General features: G+C 39.8%; 1 protein-coding gene across 1 annotated transcript in view; it reads right to left on the bottom strand.

Moving 5' to 3' along the window:
* Positions 1–22,244, bottom strand: part of LOC124799169 (synaptic vesicle glycoprotein 2B-like) — a 340,146-nt gene that overhangs the window by 95,331 nt on the left and 222,571 nt on the right. Inside the window, exon 6 of the mRNA XM_047262707.1 lies at positions 8,824–9,068. Within this exon, the coding sequence (XP_047118663.1) occupies positions 8,824–9,068 (245 nt within the window). The remainder of the gene's footprint in view (positions 1–8,823; positions 9,069–22,244) is intronic.

The raw sequence follows: 22,244 nt of genomic DNA, 5'->3' as shown, positions 1-22,244 counted from the left end.
CCGTAACTTCCAATTGAATCTCAAAGTTGAAATTTATACTGAAGTTTGATATCACAAAGGTCTATAAACAGTAAAATTTTTGTCTGGTCCCCCAACAAAGATATTGCAGGCCACAATATGGAAAAATTTAAAAAAAATCCATCTTTAAAATAGTTTATTCTTTAAGTGTAAGCTTCTCACTATTGATACTCTACAAAAAGTAACTATACTATACAGTGTAATAGCAGAAAGAATATTAAAGCTCAGAAATTAATCTGTCTTTGGAAAACTACTGTTAAAAAATTGAGTTTTTTTAATTTGTGGCTGATAACTTTGAACTATTAAAAATATATTAAAGAATACATTCAGCTAAGTGATAATGATGTTAACTTGTAGCCCAGAGTGTGTTGAACTAAATGCATTTTATCTGAAAGGCTTAGGACAATCCACTACTGAATAATTGTAAAAAATGTAGATGCTTGCAAATACGAAGAAATGCATGCAGTCTGGAACAAATATGGCCGCCATTTCAAAATAATTAACAATAAATTTAAAAAAAAAATATTTTTGTGGCTACTAAACATTGGGGAATTCATCCAGCAAATATAAAATTTTTCTGAGATGGTCAAGCAACCAATAATTTTTTTCTTGGACCACTTGGTATGGATTGACCCACGAGTCAAAACCAGAAAGACCTTCACCTCCCAGTCTGTGAAGAGTTTTTGGATTGTGCAAATGAGAAAAAGATGTTCCTTAAGACAATCATAACTGGTGATGAGACTTGGGTGTGCAGTTATGAAGTTGAGACCAAGATTCGATCTTCACAATGGGTCAGGAAAGGTTCTCAAAGACCAAACAAATCTTGTCAGGTCAGTACAAATTTCAAGGCCATGCTGATAGTTTTCTTTGACTTTGAAGGGTTAGTTCATCATGAATTCATGCCACAGGGACAAACTGTTAATCAATTGTACTATCAGGATTTATTGCGACGCCTGTGATTAAAAGTGAGGAGGAAACAGCCTGAAATGTGGTAAGCCAATTCATTTCTTTTGCATCATGATAAGGCACCTAAACATTCGTTCCCTGTTGGTGCATGACTATTGCACAAAAAACGAACTCACTGTCCTGCCTCATCCTCCATACTCATCAGATCTGGGCCCTACAGACTTTTTTTTTATTTCCAAAGTTGAAAACCCCATTGAGAAGATGAAGCTTTGACCATAGATGAGATGAAATAAGATTTGCAGATGGCACTTCACGCAATCTAGTAAGGAGGATACCAAGATTGCTTCTGGAAGTGGAAACGGCAATGGGAGCTGTGTATTAATTGTAGAGGGGAGTAATTCAAAGGAGACCATGCACAATAATTAAAAGGTAAATCTAAAAATATTTTATGGACAAAGTTCCAGAATTTATTGAACAGATCTCATATATATACACCGAGAACTGTGAGACAGTGGAGACTTACCACGTGGGATGAGAAGGGAAGAAATCTTTCCTTCTCATTTTGTGCAGAAAGTCTCCCCTGGCCTGCCGTTCTGGGTGACTTTCCCAAAATCTACCCATTTTCCTAGACCTCTCCAGTCCTTTTCCTTCACCCCTCTTGCTTCCCCTTCAACCCTTCTGCCTGAAGAAGGAGCCACTCACTCCAAAAGCTTGCCTAATTACAACCTTCATTTGTGTGTGTGTTCTGCTGCCCTTTGGTGAGTAGATTTTTTATCTATCCAATCAAATTATTATCTCAAAAATTGATTGTTTTCTTTGTTATGTATATATACAAGGCGAAGCAAAATTCATGCATTGGGCTTCACAGCATGACTCCTCACATGCCAGCATTAAAAACACGTCTCTCACAAAAATGTCGTCCGGCGAGTACATCCAGCAGAAAAAAGATGTTAAGGTTGGCAGTCTGGCAACACTGTAACCATATGTATGGTAACTACCTCTGTCAGCACATAATAGTCATGCTGTACAGTTGGTGCAGTGGATAGAGTTTTGGGTTAGCGTGCATGAGGTCGAGGGTTCGATCCTGGTTTGGGGCACAGTCTTTTTATTTGCTAATTTCATTCTGACATTTCATACCGTAATATACACTGTTTTTTGGGTCACATGTATCCTAAATTTACAACATTTTGTAATGCTGCACATAAAAACTCATAGTTAGACAAATAAGAAACAGACAGTTGAAACAAATGACATGTCATACGACAGAATAACTACAAAATCATTATCAATTTCGAGATGCTAAAGATGATAGCACAGTACAATAAACATCATCTACTTATCATTCATACTACATGCTCAGATGTCGCACATTAGCAACCATCGACAATAATAACCTCCGTGCAATGGCTGCATGACCTTCACAACAGAATACATTGTCCTCAGTACAACAGATTCTCAAAGCGACCTCCGTGCAATGTCCAAACATTGTGCAATCTGCCAGATCATACAGCTCTGGATCCTTTGCAGCAAATTTGCATCCACAGTAATGAGAGTGGCAGGAACAGGAGCTATCCATTCTTCCACACTCATCGGCGGAGTAGAGTACAAGTGCTCCTTCAGGTGTCCCCACAAGAAGAAATCCAGGGGATTTAGGTCAGGTGAATACAGTGGCCATACAGCTGGACCTCCACATCCGAGCCATTTCCCTGGAAATGTTCTATCCAAATACTGTCGCACATTAATTCCAGAGTGTGGAGGTGCACCATCATGTTGGAATCATATCCTCTACTGAGCATGTATTGAAATATCTTCCAGCGCATCAGGCAGATAGTCTGAAAGGACAAAGTGCAGTCAACTGGGCAGGCAACATGGAGGGTCCCAAACACCTGTCACCCAATATTCTGAACCCATATGTTGATACCAAAGTGAACTTAATATCCACAGTCGCGAGTGACATGCGGGTTAAACTCACACCAGTGGTGGGCATTGTGCATATTGAAGACACCCTCATGAGTGAATGCTGCTTCATTCGACCATATTATGGTGTTCATAAAGTCATCATTGGCTTCCTGTTGTTGTTGGAACCATTCACAGAATTGCATCCGGTGATGGCGATCTGCAGGATGCTGCTGTTGCATGAAAGCATAATGATAGGGGTGCAGCCCATGCTTTTGCAGCACATTAACGACCATGCATTGCGAGACACGCAGCTGCCTTGTTATGCCACGTGTACTTTTTTGAGGTTCTTCGTGTATGACCTCAAGAATATCTTACTCAGTAGATGGATGACCTCTGCCACAAGATGATGGAAGGAGAGAACCTGATTCCCAAAGGCACAGCTCCAGATTACGAAACACATTTTTATCTGGATGGTGTTGATGAGGATATCTAGCAACATATTCACAAGTGGCAACACCAGCCCTGTTATCAGATGCACCAAGGACCAGAAGCACATCCACATTTTCATCGTTTGTAACAATATTATGAGAACCATATAGTGGAGATGCTGACTTGCAGATAGGCACAACAAAAAGACTCACACAATTAAAGCTTTTGGCCATTGGCCTTCGTCAACGATAGACACACATACGTGTGCGTGCATGTGTGCGCGTGCACACACATGCTCATGCAAACACAATTCACACACATTACTGCGGTCTCAGGGCACTGAAACCACACTGTGAGCAGCAGCATCACTGCATGATGGGAGTGGCAACTGGGTGGGGGTAAGGAGGAGGCTAGGGTGAGGAGGGGGAGGAATAGTATGGTGGGGGTGGCAGACAGTGAAGTGCTGCAGGTTAGACAGAGGGCAAGGGAGCGGTGGCAAGGGGGGGGGGGGGGGAGGTTGTGGAAAAGGAGAGAAATAAAAAGACTTGGTGTGGTGGTGGAATGATGGCTGTGTAGTGCTGGAATGGGAACAGGGAAGGGGCTGGGCGGGTGAGCACAGTGACTAATGAAGGTTGAGGCCAGGAGGGTTACGGGAGTGTAGTATGTATTGCAGTGAAAGTTCCCACCTGCACAATTCAGAAAATCTGGTGTTGGTGGGATGGATCCATATGGCACAGGCTGTGAAGCAGTCATTGAAATGAAGGATATAATGTTTGGCAGCGTGTTCAGCAACAGGGTGGTCTACTTGTTTCTTGGTCACAGTTTGTCTGTGCCCACTCGTGTGGACAGACAGCTTGTTTGGTTGTCATGCCGACATAGAATGCGCAGGGTGTATATGACCTGGGACAACCGGGAGATCTGGGAAAAAGCCGGGAATTTTTTCATCCAGGAGAATACTGGGAAAAACCCAGGAATTGTTTAGAATTCCGGGACGTCATTCCACCACCACACCCAGTCTTTTTATGTCTCTCCTTTTTTGCTACTCCCCCCCCCCCCCTCTCCCCACCTCTTCCTTGCCCTCTGTTAAACTGCAGCACTTCACTGTCTGCCACCCCCACCCATACTATCCCTCCCCACCCCCATCCAGTCCCCACTCCCATCATGCACTGGTGCTGCTCCTTGCAGAGTGGTTTCAGTGGTCTGAGACTGCAGTCATGTGTGTGAATTGTATTTGCGTGTGCGTGTCTGTGTGTGTGTGTGTGTGTGTGTGTGTGTGTGTGTGTGTGTGTGTGTAGCCATTGCTGTCGAAGACCAATGGTTGAGAGCTTTAATTGTGTGAGTCTTTTTGTTGTGCCTATCTGCAACTCAGCGGCTCTGCTACATGCTGAGTAGCGACTTTCCTTCTCCTAATATTGTTACATTCCATCCTGGATTTTCCATTGTTTTATTCATCATTTGTGTATGCCATACTTCTGCCACACTGGTTTAGAGGTTTACAATGAGAAAATTCAATACGTATATGCATGTACATTGGAGTCTGTCATGGGCACATTATTCCGCTCACAACTAGTCCCTATCTGGTGGACAGCACATACAGTATAAACACGCCGTCAGTCCTCTGACGGTTATTGTTGTGCATGATTCATCCTGAAGCAGTTAATTGTGAAATGTTTGGTCTCAAATTACACTATTTCCCTAATGGTAGTAGACATGATGTTTCCACCATCCCATAGATAGAATAATAATAATAATAATAATAATAATAATAATAATAATAATGGATTGAGATATGTACTAAACAGCATTTGGTTAGCAGACTTAATGTTGAAAGACATAATCAAGGTATAACACTCCCCGTCTGCTAACTATTGTACCATAACCTCAATGCCAGAAGCAGGTTGTAACATAAAACAATTTTGTAAAAGTAACTATGGCACAAAGCAACAGAGCAGTGTTACCCTCTGAGAGGAATTTTGTTAAGTTGACCGTATTGTTCCTAATGGAAGTGGCTTATCGGAAATGAGAGTCAGAATTACGTTAATATTGGAATAGTGACAAACAAAATTTTGCCTAGCTATACTGTTTATAGAATAAGGGAAACGGTCGCCAGCCTAATTAGGCAAGAGAAAGATTAACATTCTCGTTTATGAAAGTAGGTATAAGTAACTATAATGGACAACACAACAGACACAACCTAGACTTAGCAACACGCGAGTGCAATGAACTCTAACACACATATGTTTTAAGATTGAAGCTAACAGTTAGAGCAGCAGGAACTATTTTCAAAATTATAACAGGTACAGAAAAACACTATCACTTTCAGGGTTTACACAAACTGAGTGGTCTTTATACTGTTAATATGCACACAAGAGAGACAAACACTTGGCATACATGAGAATGTAACGTTTCACAACTGCAGCTTTCTCACTTTTACTACAACGAAACACAATGTTAACAAAATTGCAAGAAACTGACTCACCTTTTGGAATTTACCACAGACAACAACGTGATCATTTACTTTATAAGACTCAGCCTAAAGTTTGAAGTTGGTAACAGCACTTTAAATAGCAGTTTCAATAGGAAAATTATTATTGGATAAATAACTTTTGCTTTAACTCACTCTGTTACCACATTAGCTTTAACTATCTTTTTAATAAGTTCAAGAGGCATTATTTAACAAAGCTCTAGGCTTCAACGTACTTTCAGTAAGGACACTCGGTAATCACTTTACTTCAAACGGAGAGGACCCTGAGAGGTGTTATGATGAGGAGTAAAATCAAGGTAGGTAAATAAATTCCGATATGAATTACCTTATATTTCAGCACACTAACACATCCATTAGGCTGATCCTTCACTGTACATCAATATAGTATTACATTACAGTGATTGCGCAATGTGGTGGCAACTGTATGTTGGTAGGTGGAATTACAGGTAGGATTGCCGGACTTTATCGTATCTTCATGGCGATGATTCATACAAATTCCAGAATAGATCCAGCTATTTATCCACCCATCCGAGGCATTGGAAAGAAGCAGTAAAAACCTCTCTCTGAATCAGCATGATATGCACCTTTACATTGACAATGCACAGACTGGTAGCTCCTTTCCGACTAGTGGCTCGTCTCCGACTACTGCTCGTCTCCGACTGACTACCAGTTCCACCTTTTCCACCTATGCCAATCACAATTTGCGCGCGCTACAGATTTCCGTTCCTGAGGGGAACCACTACACCTTTTATATACAGAATAACTAAGAGCCCTAAGTGAGGATCAGCAATTTACATAACAGCAAATAAATACATTAAATAAAACAGAACATTTTCACATATTGACACTTCAACAAAAAATTATTCACACAAAATTACAATTACATACAATAAGTTCTATTCCCTCCAAATGGGACAAAGAACTTTAAATTGCAGATACACTACTTTGCATAGAATCAAATCACGACATCAAAGGTTTGACAAAGAAAAGAATACACAATTTTATGTTATCGATTCAAACACATTTACAGAAGATCAACAATGTGACATTAAATAAAGCAAAATAAATCCATACAGCATAGGAGCTGTGGTGTTACAAAGGGACCATGGTAATAACACATACAATAGTAACCAAGTCTGGACATTATTCACAAAGCACATTGCTTGCCCCACTGATAAAGTAAGGCCCTAACAAAATGTAGTGGATTTGAGCAAGACAAGAATAATAGTTGGTACTTATCTATGGGACCATTGGAGTAGGGTACAAGGAAAACAGGTTCTGCATCTAGTAGATGAAGTGGTGCGAAGAAATTCATGCCCACGATGTGGAAAGGACTTTTTTCAAAGCTGACCAATCTTCCATGTCTATAATCATAGTACGTAAGTGCAAATGTTTCCTAGAGGACAAGCTGCAATCACTGTTGATGATTAAGATGCCAGATGCTGTATCACCTGGACTACATTTACCAAATAAAAAACATATGCCCCAACTCAGGATCGAACCATCGACCTCCTGCATGCTAACCCAAAACTCTACCCACTGCACCAACTGTACAGCACAACTAACATGTGCTGACAGAGATAGTTACTATACATGTGTTACAGTGTTGCTAGATTGCCACTCTTTAACATCCTTTTTTTGCCAGATGTACTCGCCAGATGAAATTTTGTGAAAGATATTTTTTTATCGCTGGCATGTGAGGAGTCACACTTCGAAGACCGACTGTGCAATTTTGCTTCACCCTGTGTGTGTGTGTGTGTGTGTGTGTGTGTGTGTGCAAGTTCTTCTTCTCATGATGGACTATGTCAGATAGATTATTAATATCCTAGAGCCTACTTTTAATTGCTAACTTCTGCTGCTCCCCTCTATGTGGTGAGTGGTGAGTAGCAATCTATACTAATTCTTGGTGTTACGGTTATTCTATGGCTAATTTGGCTTTGTTTATTGTTTTGTATTTAAAGTAAAATAAAACTTTTGAACACACTGTATTTCAAACAATCACAATGGTCACTTGTCACAAAAGAAACTAAACCGCTCACATTACTATGGAATAATTTGTTATAGCATATTAGCACAGAACTGTTTTTGGACTCTAAACTGTGTCTTTGCACTGCAAAAAGTTTCATCAAAAACTATCAAATCGGTGTATGTACAACTTACCACAGATGTTTTCTTTCCACAGGTAGACAATGTATGTGCAGAATGACTCCAGAATATGAAGAATGATGTTGCCAGTCAGTGTATTTAGCAAATATACTTCAGACCCATTTGAGTCTTACACAACTGCCTTTATTCTTTCCTCTGCTCAAAACATTTCTGTCTGCCATTTTCCATGAGGTCACGCAGGAACTACATGATTTCCTCTCTTATGGCCAGGGACAAAAGCATGTCTATAGTAAACTGCTTGTTCACTGTCACCAAGTTAACTTTTTTGATGAAACTTTAAAAATGGTCACAGATAGGAACAGATCAAGGTTATAACATGGAACAGACATATATTAATACCCCATGACAAATAGTTCATTATTAATGTGAGAAGTCTCAGTGTTTTTGTGATGAGGATGTATACTGTTTCACATCTAAATCACACACAACAATTAAACAAATGTAAATGATTTGTGGTAATTGCATTGATGTTATATTCTCCATTTGTACAATAATATGCTTATCAGTTTTTCAGAGTGCTTTGAAAAGGGTTATCTACCTGTGTTTCACAGCAAGTAATGTGTTTGATACTAAAATACAAATACTTAGTTTTTCACTTGGACTATTATTTTTATGTAAATTTAATGCCAAACGTACAGCATCTGTCTTAAGATATTAAATATGAATGAAAGAATCACTTGAAGAATCTCTTTCTTCATTTAGTTATTGTGTTTATATGAGGCCACTGTAAGTATGTGTGGTTTGCATCATTTATTCAAAACACATTTAAGCTATCTTCCCATTACTATGTATCATAGCATTTATTGTTCTTTTCAACATAAAGTGTAGTCATAACATTACTAGGAAGTATATTCACATAGGTAATTTTGTATTACTGAATTATTGGATCACTTTTCAAACAGTAAGTAGTGCATACATACTGGATATGTTTCTGGTTTCTTTCCTGTGTTGAACCTGTACATGGTTCTGAAAGCTTGCATTGCTTCATCCATGGAACCTTTTGTCATTAAGAACTTGGGAGATTCAGGGCACAAATAAATGAGAAATGATGCTAAAAAACTTGCAAAGGAGCCCACAGTAACAAACAATCTCCAGGAATTATACATGATGTAGTCACCAAAAATTGTTACTGACCAGGACATTGGAATTATGAACCAAGCAACAACTGCAAGAAAAAAAAATATATTTTTAATTGTGCAAATATACATTAAAATGATGGCAGAATATGATCACTTGAACAGAAAAAGATATTGGATTCTCATAAGAGTATGAGCTATGTCAAGTATTACAATATTCAGAAAAATACCACTTACTGAAAAATATAATAAAATTGAAACAATATTTATAAACAAAAATGAAAAAATATCACTCTTCAGACTCATCTAATTTTTAATCTTATGTAGCTCTGAAGATGCCTATTACTGAGACTGAATGATTTAAGTATACTGAAAACTTACACTGCAGGGGAAAAAAAAAAAGGTTTAAGTGTAAACATCAGAAACCATTATAAATATCAGTACATCTGCCAGGCACTTAAGTGCGATTTGCAGAGTATCCATGTAGATGTAGATGTTGGGGGACTGACAGGCTCTTTCTTAAGAGCCGATTTCATCAAATAGTGTCAATTACTTAAATGCATTTTAAAAAAAATAGAGAATATGCCCAAGGGCTTGTAAGCAATCATTCTTCTTTCTTCTCACACCCCATACACAAATGGAATGATAAGACAATAATATGAGGCACATTTCCCTAAAATTAGTTCTTTAAGAATATGCAACCAGAACAATTAAAGTCACAAAATTGTCAAAGTGCTCAGCAACTTAACCTATATTTCCAGATGTATGACAGCTTCAATATATTACAACAAAATACATTCTTGAAAAACTCACCAACCAGAAAAACATCACTTGAGATTCACAAATACACCTACATGTTATGGAACAAATAATGAAATATGTGCAAAGAAACATTGACCATTGAGCTGTTGCCACATTCTTTTGAAAAAACAAAAGCCCTCTTTTACATCTTCATATTTTCACAGCACAACGATTGTTACACAAAATTTAGGGTGTGCAGCTGCATAAATTTAAAATATATGTGGCTGCACACCCAAAATTTTATGAAACAAAGCTCTATTCTTTGGGAGGTGAGGGGTGACTGGAAAGATGAGGCATGGGAGATCTGTTTTTGTAGAAGGTTGGGAGAGAAACTACAGTCTGTGAAGGTCTCAGTGACACCTTTGGAATATTTTGAGAGGGAACTTGTTATTACAGCTTTGATGGCCATGGGTGGCTATCCAGGATCCCATAACACACACTGAAGCTCTTCCACTCCAGGAACTAGACAAGCATGTACAACACCACCTAAAAAAGACCTCCACCCTGTTCACTTCCTACTCCCACCTTGGAATGCCACTAACCACCACTACAACCTTCAAATCTCCCCCACAACCCCTCATAACTGAAAAACCCTGTCTCGCAGACCTACTTCATTTGACCCACCCTCCAGAACTCCCTCCCACCACCCCGCTCCACTCCAAAATTCAATCATGCAGAACTTATTCTCTTTTTCTCCTGGTCCCTACAGTGGAAACACTTCTTTGCCGGCAATCCTATCAATCAGACTCAGCCAAAGACCAATGTTGAACCCTGCCTGACTCAGTTCACTCCTCCATCTAACTGTATCCACCCACCACTACCCCCAAATCACCCTCAGTTAACTTTCCAGAATTTCTTAATCTTGAACCTTGCCTCACCATCATTCCTCAAATCCCTCAACATCCCACCCCATAAAAGCTGATCCTGACCTTATATTGCTACCTGCTGAGGAAGACTCCACCACAGTTGTTTTGAACCACAAGTACTACCTGGCAGAAGGACTCAGCCAGCTGTCAGATTCATCGACCTACAAACAATGCCACAGTGATCCCACTCCTGAAATCCAGCAGGAGCTCCAGTCACTCCTCAAATCCTTAGACCCATCTCAGAATCTCTCCCCACAGTCCATCTCTCTGCTCACCCCTACCACTCCCAGCACTCATACCTTCTATATGCTCCCTAAAGTCCATAAACCCAGGATGCCCCATTGTGGCTGGTTACTGTGATACCATTGAAAGAATCGCTGCTCTTGTAGACCAAGACCTTCAGCCTATTACCCACAACCTATCCTCCTACATACAAGATACCAACCATTTCCTCCACCGACTATCCACATTTCCTGTTCCTTTACAACAAGGTGCCCTGCTCATCACTATTGATGCCACCTCCCTTTACACTTACATCACTAATGCCCATGGCCTTAACTGCTATTGAACCCTACCTTTCCCAATGCCCAATGGATTCCAAACCAACAACCTCCTTCCTAGTTACCTTGGCCAACTATATCCTCATCCACATTTACTTTCGCTTGGAAGGCATTACCAACATACAAATCCAGGTTAAGGCTCACACACACACACACACACACACACACACACACACACACACACACACACACACACACACAAGCGTGCAGAACCATCCTATGCCAACCTATTCATGGGCCATCTAGAGGAATCCTTCCTAAACACCCAGAATCCTGAACCCCTTACCTTGTTTAGATTCACTGATGACATCTTTCTGATCAGGGTTGGGTTGTTTGGGGGAGAGACCAGAAAGCGAGGTCGTCAGTCTCATTGGATTAGGGAATGATGGGGAAGGAAGTTGGACATGCCCTTTCACAGGAACCATCCCAGCATTTGCCTGGAGCAATTTAGGGAAATCTTGGAAAACCTAAATCAGAATGGCCAGATGTTGGATCAAACCATCATCCTCCCAAATGCAAGTCCAGTGTGCTAACCACTATGCCACCTCGCTTGGTTTCGTGATCTGGATAGAGGGTGAGAACACCCTATCTACAATCCTCCAGAACCTCAACATGTTCTTCCCCATATGCTTCACCTGGTCTTGCTCAACCCAACAAACCAACTTCTTCAATGTTGACCTCCATCTAAAAGATGGCTACGTCAGTACCTCCATCCATATCAAACCTACCAATCACCAGCAATATCTCCACTTCAACAGATCCCATCCATTGCATATCAAGAAGCTCTTCCATACAGCCCAGCACCCGTGGCCATCACATATGTAGTGGTGAGTAGTCCCTCTTGAAATACACCGAGTGTTTCACTGAGACCTTCACAGAACATAATTATCCCCCCCCCAGCCGTGTACAAAAACAAGCCAAGCCACAACCGCTGTGTTGAAATCTGCATGGGCATGACAACCAACATGCTGTCTGTCTGCATGAATAGCCACTGACAAACTGTGGCCGAGGAACAGCTGGACCAGCCCATTACTGAGCATGCCAACCAACACGATGTTCTTCATTTCAATGGCTGCTTCACAGCCTGTGCCATCTGACTCCTTCCCACCAACTCCAGCTTTTCCAAATTGCACAGGAGGGAACTGTCCCTGCAATACATCCTAAGTTCCCACAACTCTACTAGCCTCAACCTTCACTTATTGCCCTTACCTATCTAGTTCCTCCCTGTTCCCATTCCAACGCTCCACCAGCCACAGGCCTCTATTCCACCAAGGCACCCTCAGTCTTTTTACTTCTCTCCTTTCCCACTACTCCCCCCCCCCCCCCCTTTGTCCCTGTCAGACCACCCCAACTGCACCTAGCTGCCCTATGTACTCTCCACCTCATTCCTATACACTCCCCCAGACAGCACTTTACTGTCCCGCACACCTCCCCTGCTATCCCTCCCCCTCTCCACCTGGACTCCTTCTTACCCCCAGCACCAGGTTGTGTCTCCCAGCATGTGCTGTTGCTCGCAGTCTGGCTTCAGTTGCCAGAGACTGCGGTCATGTGTATGTGAGTTGTGTTTGCATGAATGTGTGTGTGTGTGTGTGTGTGTGTGTGTGTGTGTGTGTGTGTGTGTGTGTGTGTGTGTGTGTTATCTATTTTTGACAGAGGCCTTGATGGTCAAAAGACTGCTTTCCAACAGCCTTTTTGTTGTGTCCATCTGAGACTCAGCATCTCCAGTATATAGTGAGTAGCAACAATCCTTTTCATAATACTGTTACATTCCATCCTGGTTTTCCATTGTTTAAATTCACAAGCAGACTCAGTTTCAACCTCAACAGATATAATATTTTTATCAGTTGTAATGATCACTCCTCTTCCTAAGAGGTGCAACCTGTCTTTTAAATATATGTTCCTTGCCTTGTTACATACAACAAAACTCACTTTTTTGTAATTTAGTTTTAGAGTGGATAAGCAGGTAATTTGAAGTTGTTCATCGTAATTTTTTGTGCTACTGTACCCATTGGCATTGCTCTGTGTGTGTGTGTGTGTGTGTGTGTGTGTGTGTGTGTGTGTGTGTGTTCATGAAAAGAGCTAAGTTGTATTTTGGGTAAATTTTTATATTAAACTGTGTAACAGAACAGGGTCTAATCGAAGCCTTTTCCCAATTTGCAAAGTATACGAAAGTGTTCAAATTCCAGAAAGTTTTGAACTTGTTTCCATTGCCAAATTATATAACTGTTTCTAAGGACACTTTTGAATGTATTTAGATCTTGCGTAGTTATAAATTTTATTTACATATCAATAGTTTCGACCACACGAAGAAACACTTTGAAAATTAGTTTCCACATGCTTATGTGAGAATCTAGTTCAAAACAACCTGCAATTTTCACTGTTATTTTTAACACCCATTACTAGTATCAGACAAAACATACATCTTACAAATCCATAACAAAATCAAAATTACATTTTAAAAGGAAATATGAAAAATCAGTAATTACAAATGTTCAAACTCTTATTATTACCTATCTGTCTTAAAATCTTTAACTAAATAAACAATGTGAAGAAACAGTCACTAAATTAAATCTGAAATTTATTCTCAAACAGGAAATTAAACTACCATTATTTTTACCAACAGATTGCCCCACAAAAATTGAGAAATTTTGTCACTCTATATTGTTGTTTGGATGATGCCAGTTGTGGCAGCCATAATTCAGTTAGTTTTGTGGCAACACCTGTGATGCTCTTTAGAGACATGTAGTAACATTGAAGCATAACAAGTTCTTCAAAACACTGATTTTGATGTCAAATTGTGTGTAAAACTAGCTTATGTAACATGGATAGATCAATAAACATCTTGGTTTAAGAGAAAAGTGCAGTCTCCAAGCAAGCTTATTCAAGAACCCTGCATCCATTACAGAGGACAGCACGATACTTCTATTGTACACTGAAGCTGATAGAAAGATAAGTCAATCTCATTTACTTTGCAGTGACACTTTTCCTTTTGGACTTATAAATACATGGTAGTACATGAGTGTATGGTTTGTTTACAGTGTTGATGAGGTATAAGCTAACAAAGGTAAATAGTATCATAACTTATAGCCTCTAAATTTTCTCAATAGTGTTTCCTGAAAAGAACACTGCTTCACTCCAGGGATACCCATTTGAGTTCCCAAAGCATCTCTGTAACACTTAAGTTTTGTTTCAATTTACCGGTAACAAATCTTGCAGCCCTGCTCTGAAATGCTTTGATGTATTCCTTCAATCCAACCTGGTACAATCCCAAACACTCAAGCAGTACTCAAAAATAGGTTGTACCAGTGTCCTGTATGTGGATTTGTAAAAACTAGAGGGGACTGATGACCATAGATGTTAAGTCCCATAGTGCTCAGAGCCATTTTGTAAAAACTAGGTGGCACAAGAAGAGGAGACAGATGGCTCTCAGTCGCAAGGGCATACTGAGGAATAGTCATGATAACCTTCATAAAAATTATGAAATGGAGCATGAGAGCAGTAAGGACAAGAGAAACTGATGGATGGAAAACAACAGATCAGGAAAGGATGAGGACAAAGGAAGAGGGAGAGGATAAATGAGGATCTGTTCAGGGGCATGATGTCAGAGGTATTGTGGGAGTGAAAAAAGTACTTGAGGGACAGTTCCCACTTACACAGTTTAAAGGCAAGAGTGTACCTAGGATCTCAATAGAGTAGGGGGAGGGGGGGGGGTTAGGTATCTAGTATGAGTTTCACCAAGACAGCAAATAGCTCTGATGTTCGACATTAATACCTGTAGTTTTGGGTACACTTGCTATATAGTCAGCATCCATTATATGCCCTGCCATTCTTCCAACTGAAACTGAATTGATATGTCTGTCTGTGTGGCGGGGCAGAATGCAAATACGGTTGGTGGAAACCGTATTTTTCCCCGTAGGTGGATGCAGTTGCCCATCCATGAGGCATGCCCATGTTCAAAGGAACTAGTGGAAGAGATGAGAATCCAAACAGTACTGGTACTGAAGCAGCTACTGCAGTCATTAGTGGTGTAGTATGTATCTTCTGCAAATGGATGGTTATCTATAGGTGGTGATGGATATTTGTGTGAGTGAACAGCTCAAGAGTAGTGCAGTGCAAATGCATATATAATGGCTGTTTCTGCCTGTGATCCTACCTTTGATCACATATGAAATGCCTGTGATAGGACTTCAATAGTAGATGGTGGTGGATGGGTGTGGAAAACACTTCTACATGGATAATCCAGAGGGGAATAAACCATGTGATGCAAGACTAGGAGCATGGATAATATACTGTATGGACAGACTATGATATTGCATAAAGTGGGCGGATAATGGAATGTCACTATGGGAGATGAGGGTGGGATTTTGAGTAGGTTACAACTTGCCTGAGAACACAAGGAATAGTTAAAGTCCTGTGAAGGATGTATCTGAGTTTCCCAAGGCATAGGTCATGTAGAGAGAAATGGATAGTATCAGTCCATGGCTGATCACTGTCGATGAATTGAGGATGCCAAGTGAAGAAATGCTGTATTAAATATTTTCCTCTACTAACTGTAGAGGATACTGTATGTATGTAAAGATTCTGGCATTTATGTAAGTCCTGCTTCCCATTCCATTTCTGGTGCACATGAGTTCCAAAGTTGTAATGGAGGGAGTTCTTCATATTGAAGGAGTGACATCTGTCAAAGTGGAAATACTGTCAGTAGCTGGTGTATTTCACAAGGACAGAAGTTTTTATGGAGCCATCAATGGAGTGAAGATAATCATCCTGGGAGACAGTTAACTAAGCTAAGAATAATCAGATAAAGCAAATTTGGAAACAGGTGTTGAGGTTCAGGAGAAATAAGCCAAACAAAGCCAGATTAGCTCCTTTCATGGCTGATTACTGTGGATGAATTGAGGATGTCATCAGTGAATCTTAGTAAGATTATTTATTGAAAACAGACTACGAAGTGCATGAGATTTACAAAAATGTGGTTCCTCACAGATAACTGTTACACACACACACACACACACACACACACACACACACACACACACACACACACACACATAGAGGTTCAGTTTTGTGACAAAGATGAGCACCTTCTGTTCTACAGTCCAAAGATTGAACTGTATACATATGACAAAGACACGAAAAACTCACATTACACAAATATTACAATACATTTCATGTTTCTTTTAATATTGACACTTCCTCCAAAGAAGAATAAAAAGTAAATACTGAATTTCACAGAGATTTAATCTTCTGCACTCCAATTCTTTCATGCAACATCTTGAGCTGAACCCTTTCCAGCAGCTTGGTTAGTAGATCAGCTAAATTGTTGGTCCCGTCAATGTGTTCTAACTCAAGATCCCCATTCAAAAATCTTTCCCTAACATAGAAGTGACAGACTTCTGTGTGCTTTGATTTTAGATGATATGTTGGATTTTTGGACAGTTTTACTATGCTGGCATTGTCAACATACACTGTAGGAGGTTTCACTTGTTTCGTAGTTCCAATCAATTTATACAACAGCCTTTTTAACCAGATTAGCTCCTTTGCTCCTTCACTGGTTGATATTATTTCTGCTTCCATAGTAGATGCTGCAACTATATTTTGTAATTGACTGGTCCATGATACAGGCCCATACCTGATAGTTGCAATGATACCTGTCACTGAACATCTTATGTCCTTGTCACCAGCATAATCAGCACCACTGTAGACTTTGAACCTCTCTTTGTTGTTGTACTTAAATCCACAGTCCACTGTATTCTTCAAGTACCTAAAAATTCATTTTACTTGATTCCAATCTCGAACTGTACAATCTCCCATCACTCTAGCTGTTTTGTTCACTGCAAAAGCAATGTCCGGATGTGAGACTAGTCAAATACATCAGTCAACCCATTGCCTCTTGATATGCAACTCTGCGTGTGATCTTCTCTTTGACATTATTTTCTTCATGTCCAATTGAAGTAGAAACTCCATTAGACTCAGCAATTCCAAATCTTTTCAGAATTTCCTTTGTGTAGTCTTCTTGGTTCACTGCTATTGACCCACCTTCATTTTGCTGTATCTTTATACCCAAAAAGTTGTTTAGAGACACTCTAGTTGTATTAAACTCCAGCTTCAACATTTTAATGAACTCTTCAATATCTGCTCTGTTGCTATCCACAAACTAAACCATCATCAACATAAATTTCAACATATAGACAGTTCTTGTTGCTCCGACAGTAGAAGAGACATGGATCAGCATCACTGTTTTTAAATCCAGCCTTCATCATGAAGTGTAGGAAGCATTTATTCCAACAATGTGGTACCTGTTTGAGGCCATACAGACTTTTCTTCAGCAAACACACCCAGTACCATCTTCAAAACCTTTGGTTGTTCCATGTATACATCTTCTTTGAGTACATCAATTAGAAAAGAACACCATTTAGAAAAGCTGTTTTGACATCAAACTGGTTGAACTTAAATTTCTCTGCAGTAGTCACTGCCAACAGAGTTTGAATTGTATCATAATGCATGACAGGGCTGAACGTTTCTTCATAGTCAATTCCTTGTTTTTGTGCATATCCTGTGGCCACAAGTCAACCCTTGAAGCAAATTTTCCCATTTTCTGCAGTTTTCTTCTGTAAGACACATCGATTTTGCAAAATCAGTACACCACTTGGATGCTCAACTAATATACAAGTATTATTCTCTTTCAGGGACTTTAATTCTTCATGAATGGCCTCAAGCACTGATTTTTATTGCTAGACTGCAAAACTTCTGCATATGAGCTTGGATCCTTGTCCCTAATGATAGGAGTTCCAATCATGTACACATAATCTCCACTGGTCATCCATTCTGGTTTTTCTTCTCGCATTTGCTTCTTTGTTTCTTACTGAAAACTTTGCTTTCTCCAGAACTTGATACCATACCCAAATCTTCTTCCTTCTTATTACCTCCTCCAGAACTTGATGTTGTCTCCAAGTCTTCTTCCACTTCATATACTCTTTCTGTTCTCTTGCCATGGCTGACAGCTTCTGATTCCTTTTCCTCATCAGAAGTCTGATTAGGCTGACTCTCTTGAACAGTGTCTTCACCAGCAGCTTCAAATTCAGCAGCACTGGTGTGCATATTGCATACAACTTCAGGCTTGAATTTTACATCATGTGTTAGTACAACTTATCTTTGAGATGGAATCCAGACCCTAAAGCCACCTCTGTCATTTACGTACCCCCCCCCCCCCCCCCCCCAGATGTCCAAGCACAGCCTTGTCATCAAATTTTTGAATGAAAATTCTTATTCACATGCACATAACATTCTGTTCCAAAGATTCTCAGATGATCCAGGTTGCCTACTGGCCATCCATACCACAGTTCATATGGAGGTTTGTTTTCAGTAGAGGACTCCCCAGTGCAGTTTAAAGATACGCAGCTGTATTGTATGCTTCTGCCCACAGTTCCTTTGTCAATTTACTGGGATTCTACATGGAACATGCACATGCCACAATAGTGTGGTTTTCTTTTTCTGCAACACCATTTTGCTGTGGTGTGTAAGGTGGAGTGATGCAATGCTCTATGCCTCTGCTTGCTTGTAATTCCAAGACTTTCTTGTTATTGAACTCTCTACCTCCATCGCACCTGAACTGTTTGACAACATGGTCATTTGTCTTGGCTTCATTCAAGAACTGTTCCAGGACTGTGCTGACTTCACTTTTCTGCTTATGAAAGAAAATTTTATGGAACTTGCTAAAATCATCTTTGAAATATATGTAATAACAAGCTTTTTCTAGAGACTCTGTAGACATAGGTCCATTTATGTCAGCATGGAGTTGCTCACCTGTAACCATTAGTTGTCTCATTCTGTTCCTGAATGGCAGTCTATGCATTTTTCCGAGTGCACATCCATCACAGAAATCTTCTTTGCGCCCATCCACACTGATGTTCATGTTCTTTAAGATGCATGTTGTTTGTATTGATGTCCAAATCTCTCATGGTAAACTTGCAGCATGTCTGACCATGTCACTAAATGCACTTGAGCTGGCTGTACTGGTTTAACAACATGTATTTTGAGAACATAGAGACCGTAGCTGACGAGACCAGTCATCATTGTTTGCCCAGTCACTTTGTCTTCAATTTTGACACTTTTGTCATCAAGTTAGAGCAAAAACCTTTTCGTGCAGCTGCTTTGACAGAGAAAAAGTGAGCACTCACTCCAGGAACATAAAGTACACCTTTCAATTCATTGATTTTTCTGACATTATTCAACTGCACTTGAATTTTCACAGGTCCCCATTCATCAGCCAACATGCTCACACCTCTTTTCCCAATACAAATCTTTTCAAGAATGGCAAATTTTGTATATGACACAAAATATTGTTTATTTGCAGCAATGTGATTTGTGGCACCATTGTCACAGAACCAACTGTCAATTCCAACATAGTTTTTGGCTGAAGCACTACAAACATGTGACAAAAATGCAACATTCTTTTCCATTACTGAAGCACTACAAACATGTGACAAAAATGCAACATTCTTTTCCATTGTCTTTTCAGAATGATTGATGCCAATGTTATCTGTCTTTTTCGTTGGAGACTCTGCTGCCCAGTGGCCTATCTGCCCACATTTGTGACAAGGAAATCTTCGTTTCGCACAGTCAATATTCTTTTTCAATTTTTCACTACCAATATTGTCACTTTTGTTTCATTGTTTTTTTATATATTCAATTGTGCACAATTTTTTAATCAAAAAGTTCACACTTTGATTTCCAGACGGAATTGTGTCCCACAGGTCCTTTAAATTGTCATACTCTTTGCCTACTGTGGAGAGAATTCGGCCATTTAAAATTCTTTCAGACAAAACATTTTCATTGTACATGTGCATTTCATCATTCAAATCCATGAAAAGCTTCTGCAGTTTCGAGATGTGTGTGCTAATGTCGTCTTTGGCATCACGTTGAACATGAAAAAATGCTTCTATCAACATGTTCAGACGTTGTATACTGCTTTGTTCAAGTCTTGTATGTAACTTATCCCAAATTTCACTTGCATGGGTGCATGTTAACACGAGCTCGGCAATGGATTTTCCTAATACACTTGCTAGTAAACTTGCTGCTTTTGCATAATCTTTCAACCACTGCTGATGTGCCACATTTTTCTCTGCAGTCACACTGTGCTTAAATTCAGGACATTTTTACATTCTGCTTACAATTTCTTCAAGCACATATGCTCACAACAGCATCAACATGTGCCACTTCCACTTTACTCAGTCGTCAAGTGCTTCAATTTTTTCCACATGTATTTTGTAATCAAGAATGCTGGCTGCCATTTTCCTTGAACACACAAACAACGAGCAAATTCATGTTTACTTCACGTCTGTTCACAAGGGATCTGGGCCCATAACTTGTTAAGATTATTTATTGAAAACAGACTACAAAGTGCATAAGATTAACAAAAAGGTCATTCCTCATAGATAACCATTACACACACACACACACACACACACACACACACACACACACACAGGTTCAGTTTTGTGACAAAGACAAGCACCCTATGTTCTACTGTCCAAAGATTAAATTGTACAAATATGACAAAGATATGAAAAACTTGCGTTACACAGGTATTACAATACATTTCATTTTTCTTTTAATATTGACAAATGTGAACTAGAAAAGAGGTTTAAGGAAATGGATGTATTTGAAGGATTCGTCTAAGCAGTCTTTGAACAGGTTGGTGTTGGTAGTTTCCTCGTGTGTTCCCATGGCACTTCTACAGGTTGGCAATGTATCTGTGGCGCCTTCCTAAGGAAATTGTTTATGGGCCATATAGAAAGGTCCTACCGATTCAACATCTTAAACTCCTTGTCTGTTTCAGATTCACTGATGACAGCTTTATATTTTGGGACCATTTCAAGGGCAGACTCTGCTCTTTCCTCTAGAAACTCAACATCTACTCCCACAACTGCCTCATCTAATCCTTCTCAGCTCAATGAGTTATCTTATTATAAGCTAATCTCTGATCCTCTGAAGACTCCAAGAAAAATCTAAATCTTAATGGCCAGAGAATGATTGGGTCTGTTGCCTTACCAAATACAAGTCCAGAGCCTTTCCCCTGCACTGCCTCCCTTAGTCCTTGTAGTGCAAATTATGAGTGGTTGGCACCCTTCTCAGAGTCTTAACAGAGAGAAAATATCCTACAGAATTAGTATAGAAACTGATTTCTCATGCCATTTCTTCCATTGACACCTAAAAACCTGACAGCTATGAACCAACTGCTAAACTTTCTCCCCTTATCACGGAGCAACAACTAGGCCCTGAAAACAAGGCTTCATCTGTCTCTTTCTCAGCATGTTTGCCTACTCTAGTTCTCACTACATACCCCTCTCATCCTGAGGTCTGATTGACCTACCCTTCCTTTTTAACTTTTCCTAGTTTATTCCTCTCAGCTTCCTGAGGAAGTAATTAATAATTCCAAAAACTTGGGGAGTGTTCTTGCTTTTGCTATTGTATATAGCATTACCTCTTGAAGTTAAGTACAGGCCAGCAATTCTGTCTCATAATTTATTAGTTCTCTACCCATAGCCTGAGGCAAAGGACATTTCACCCAAATTCCTATAAGCTTCCTCCCAAGATGTGCTTCATTGCCACTAAACATGTTGTCAGATCAGAATGAAAACCTTGTATCTCAAAAATAAAACAAAATTTTTTTTATTGTATTATTAGGTGGAAAATCTCATACCTCAACCATTCATAAGATAATAAGAGGTAATGACATATTCTGCATTCTAGTGAGGAAATAAAGAAAAACCCTGTAAGACCTGTCCCTACACCATCTCCTTCTGCAATCCATTCACAGGTATATCCTGCCTGATCAAAGGTCACACCACAAGTGAAAGCAGCCATGATATGCACCAGGTGTGGTGCAGTCACTGTGCAGTGTTCCAGATGGGAATGGCAGGTAATCAACACATGAATAGCAAATGCCAAACTTTAGTTAACTGCAAGCTCTACCATCTGGTTGCTTAAAATGTTCTCGCACATTATCCATGCCTGGTATCTCCCTGGACTTAAC

The sequence above is a fragment of the Schistocerca piceifrons genome, chromosome 5 (genome assembly GCF_021461385.2).
Source record: "Schistocerca piceifrons isolate TAMUIC-IGC-003096 chromosome 5, iqSchPice1.1, whole genome shotgun sequence".
NCBI lineage: Eukaryota > Metazoa > Arthropoda > Insecta > Orthoptera > Acrididae > Schistocerca > Schistocerca piceifrons.
Note: the sequence above shows the minus strand (reverse complement) of the source record. Positions and strands in the feature narration are given on the sequence as shown.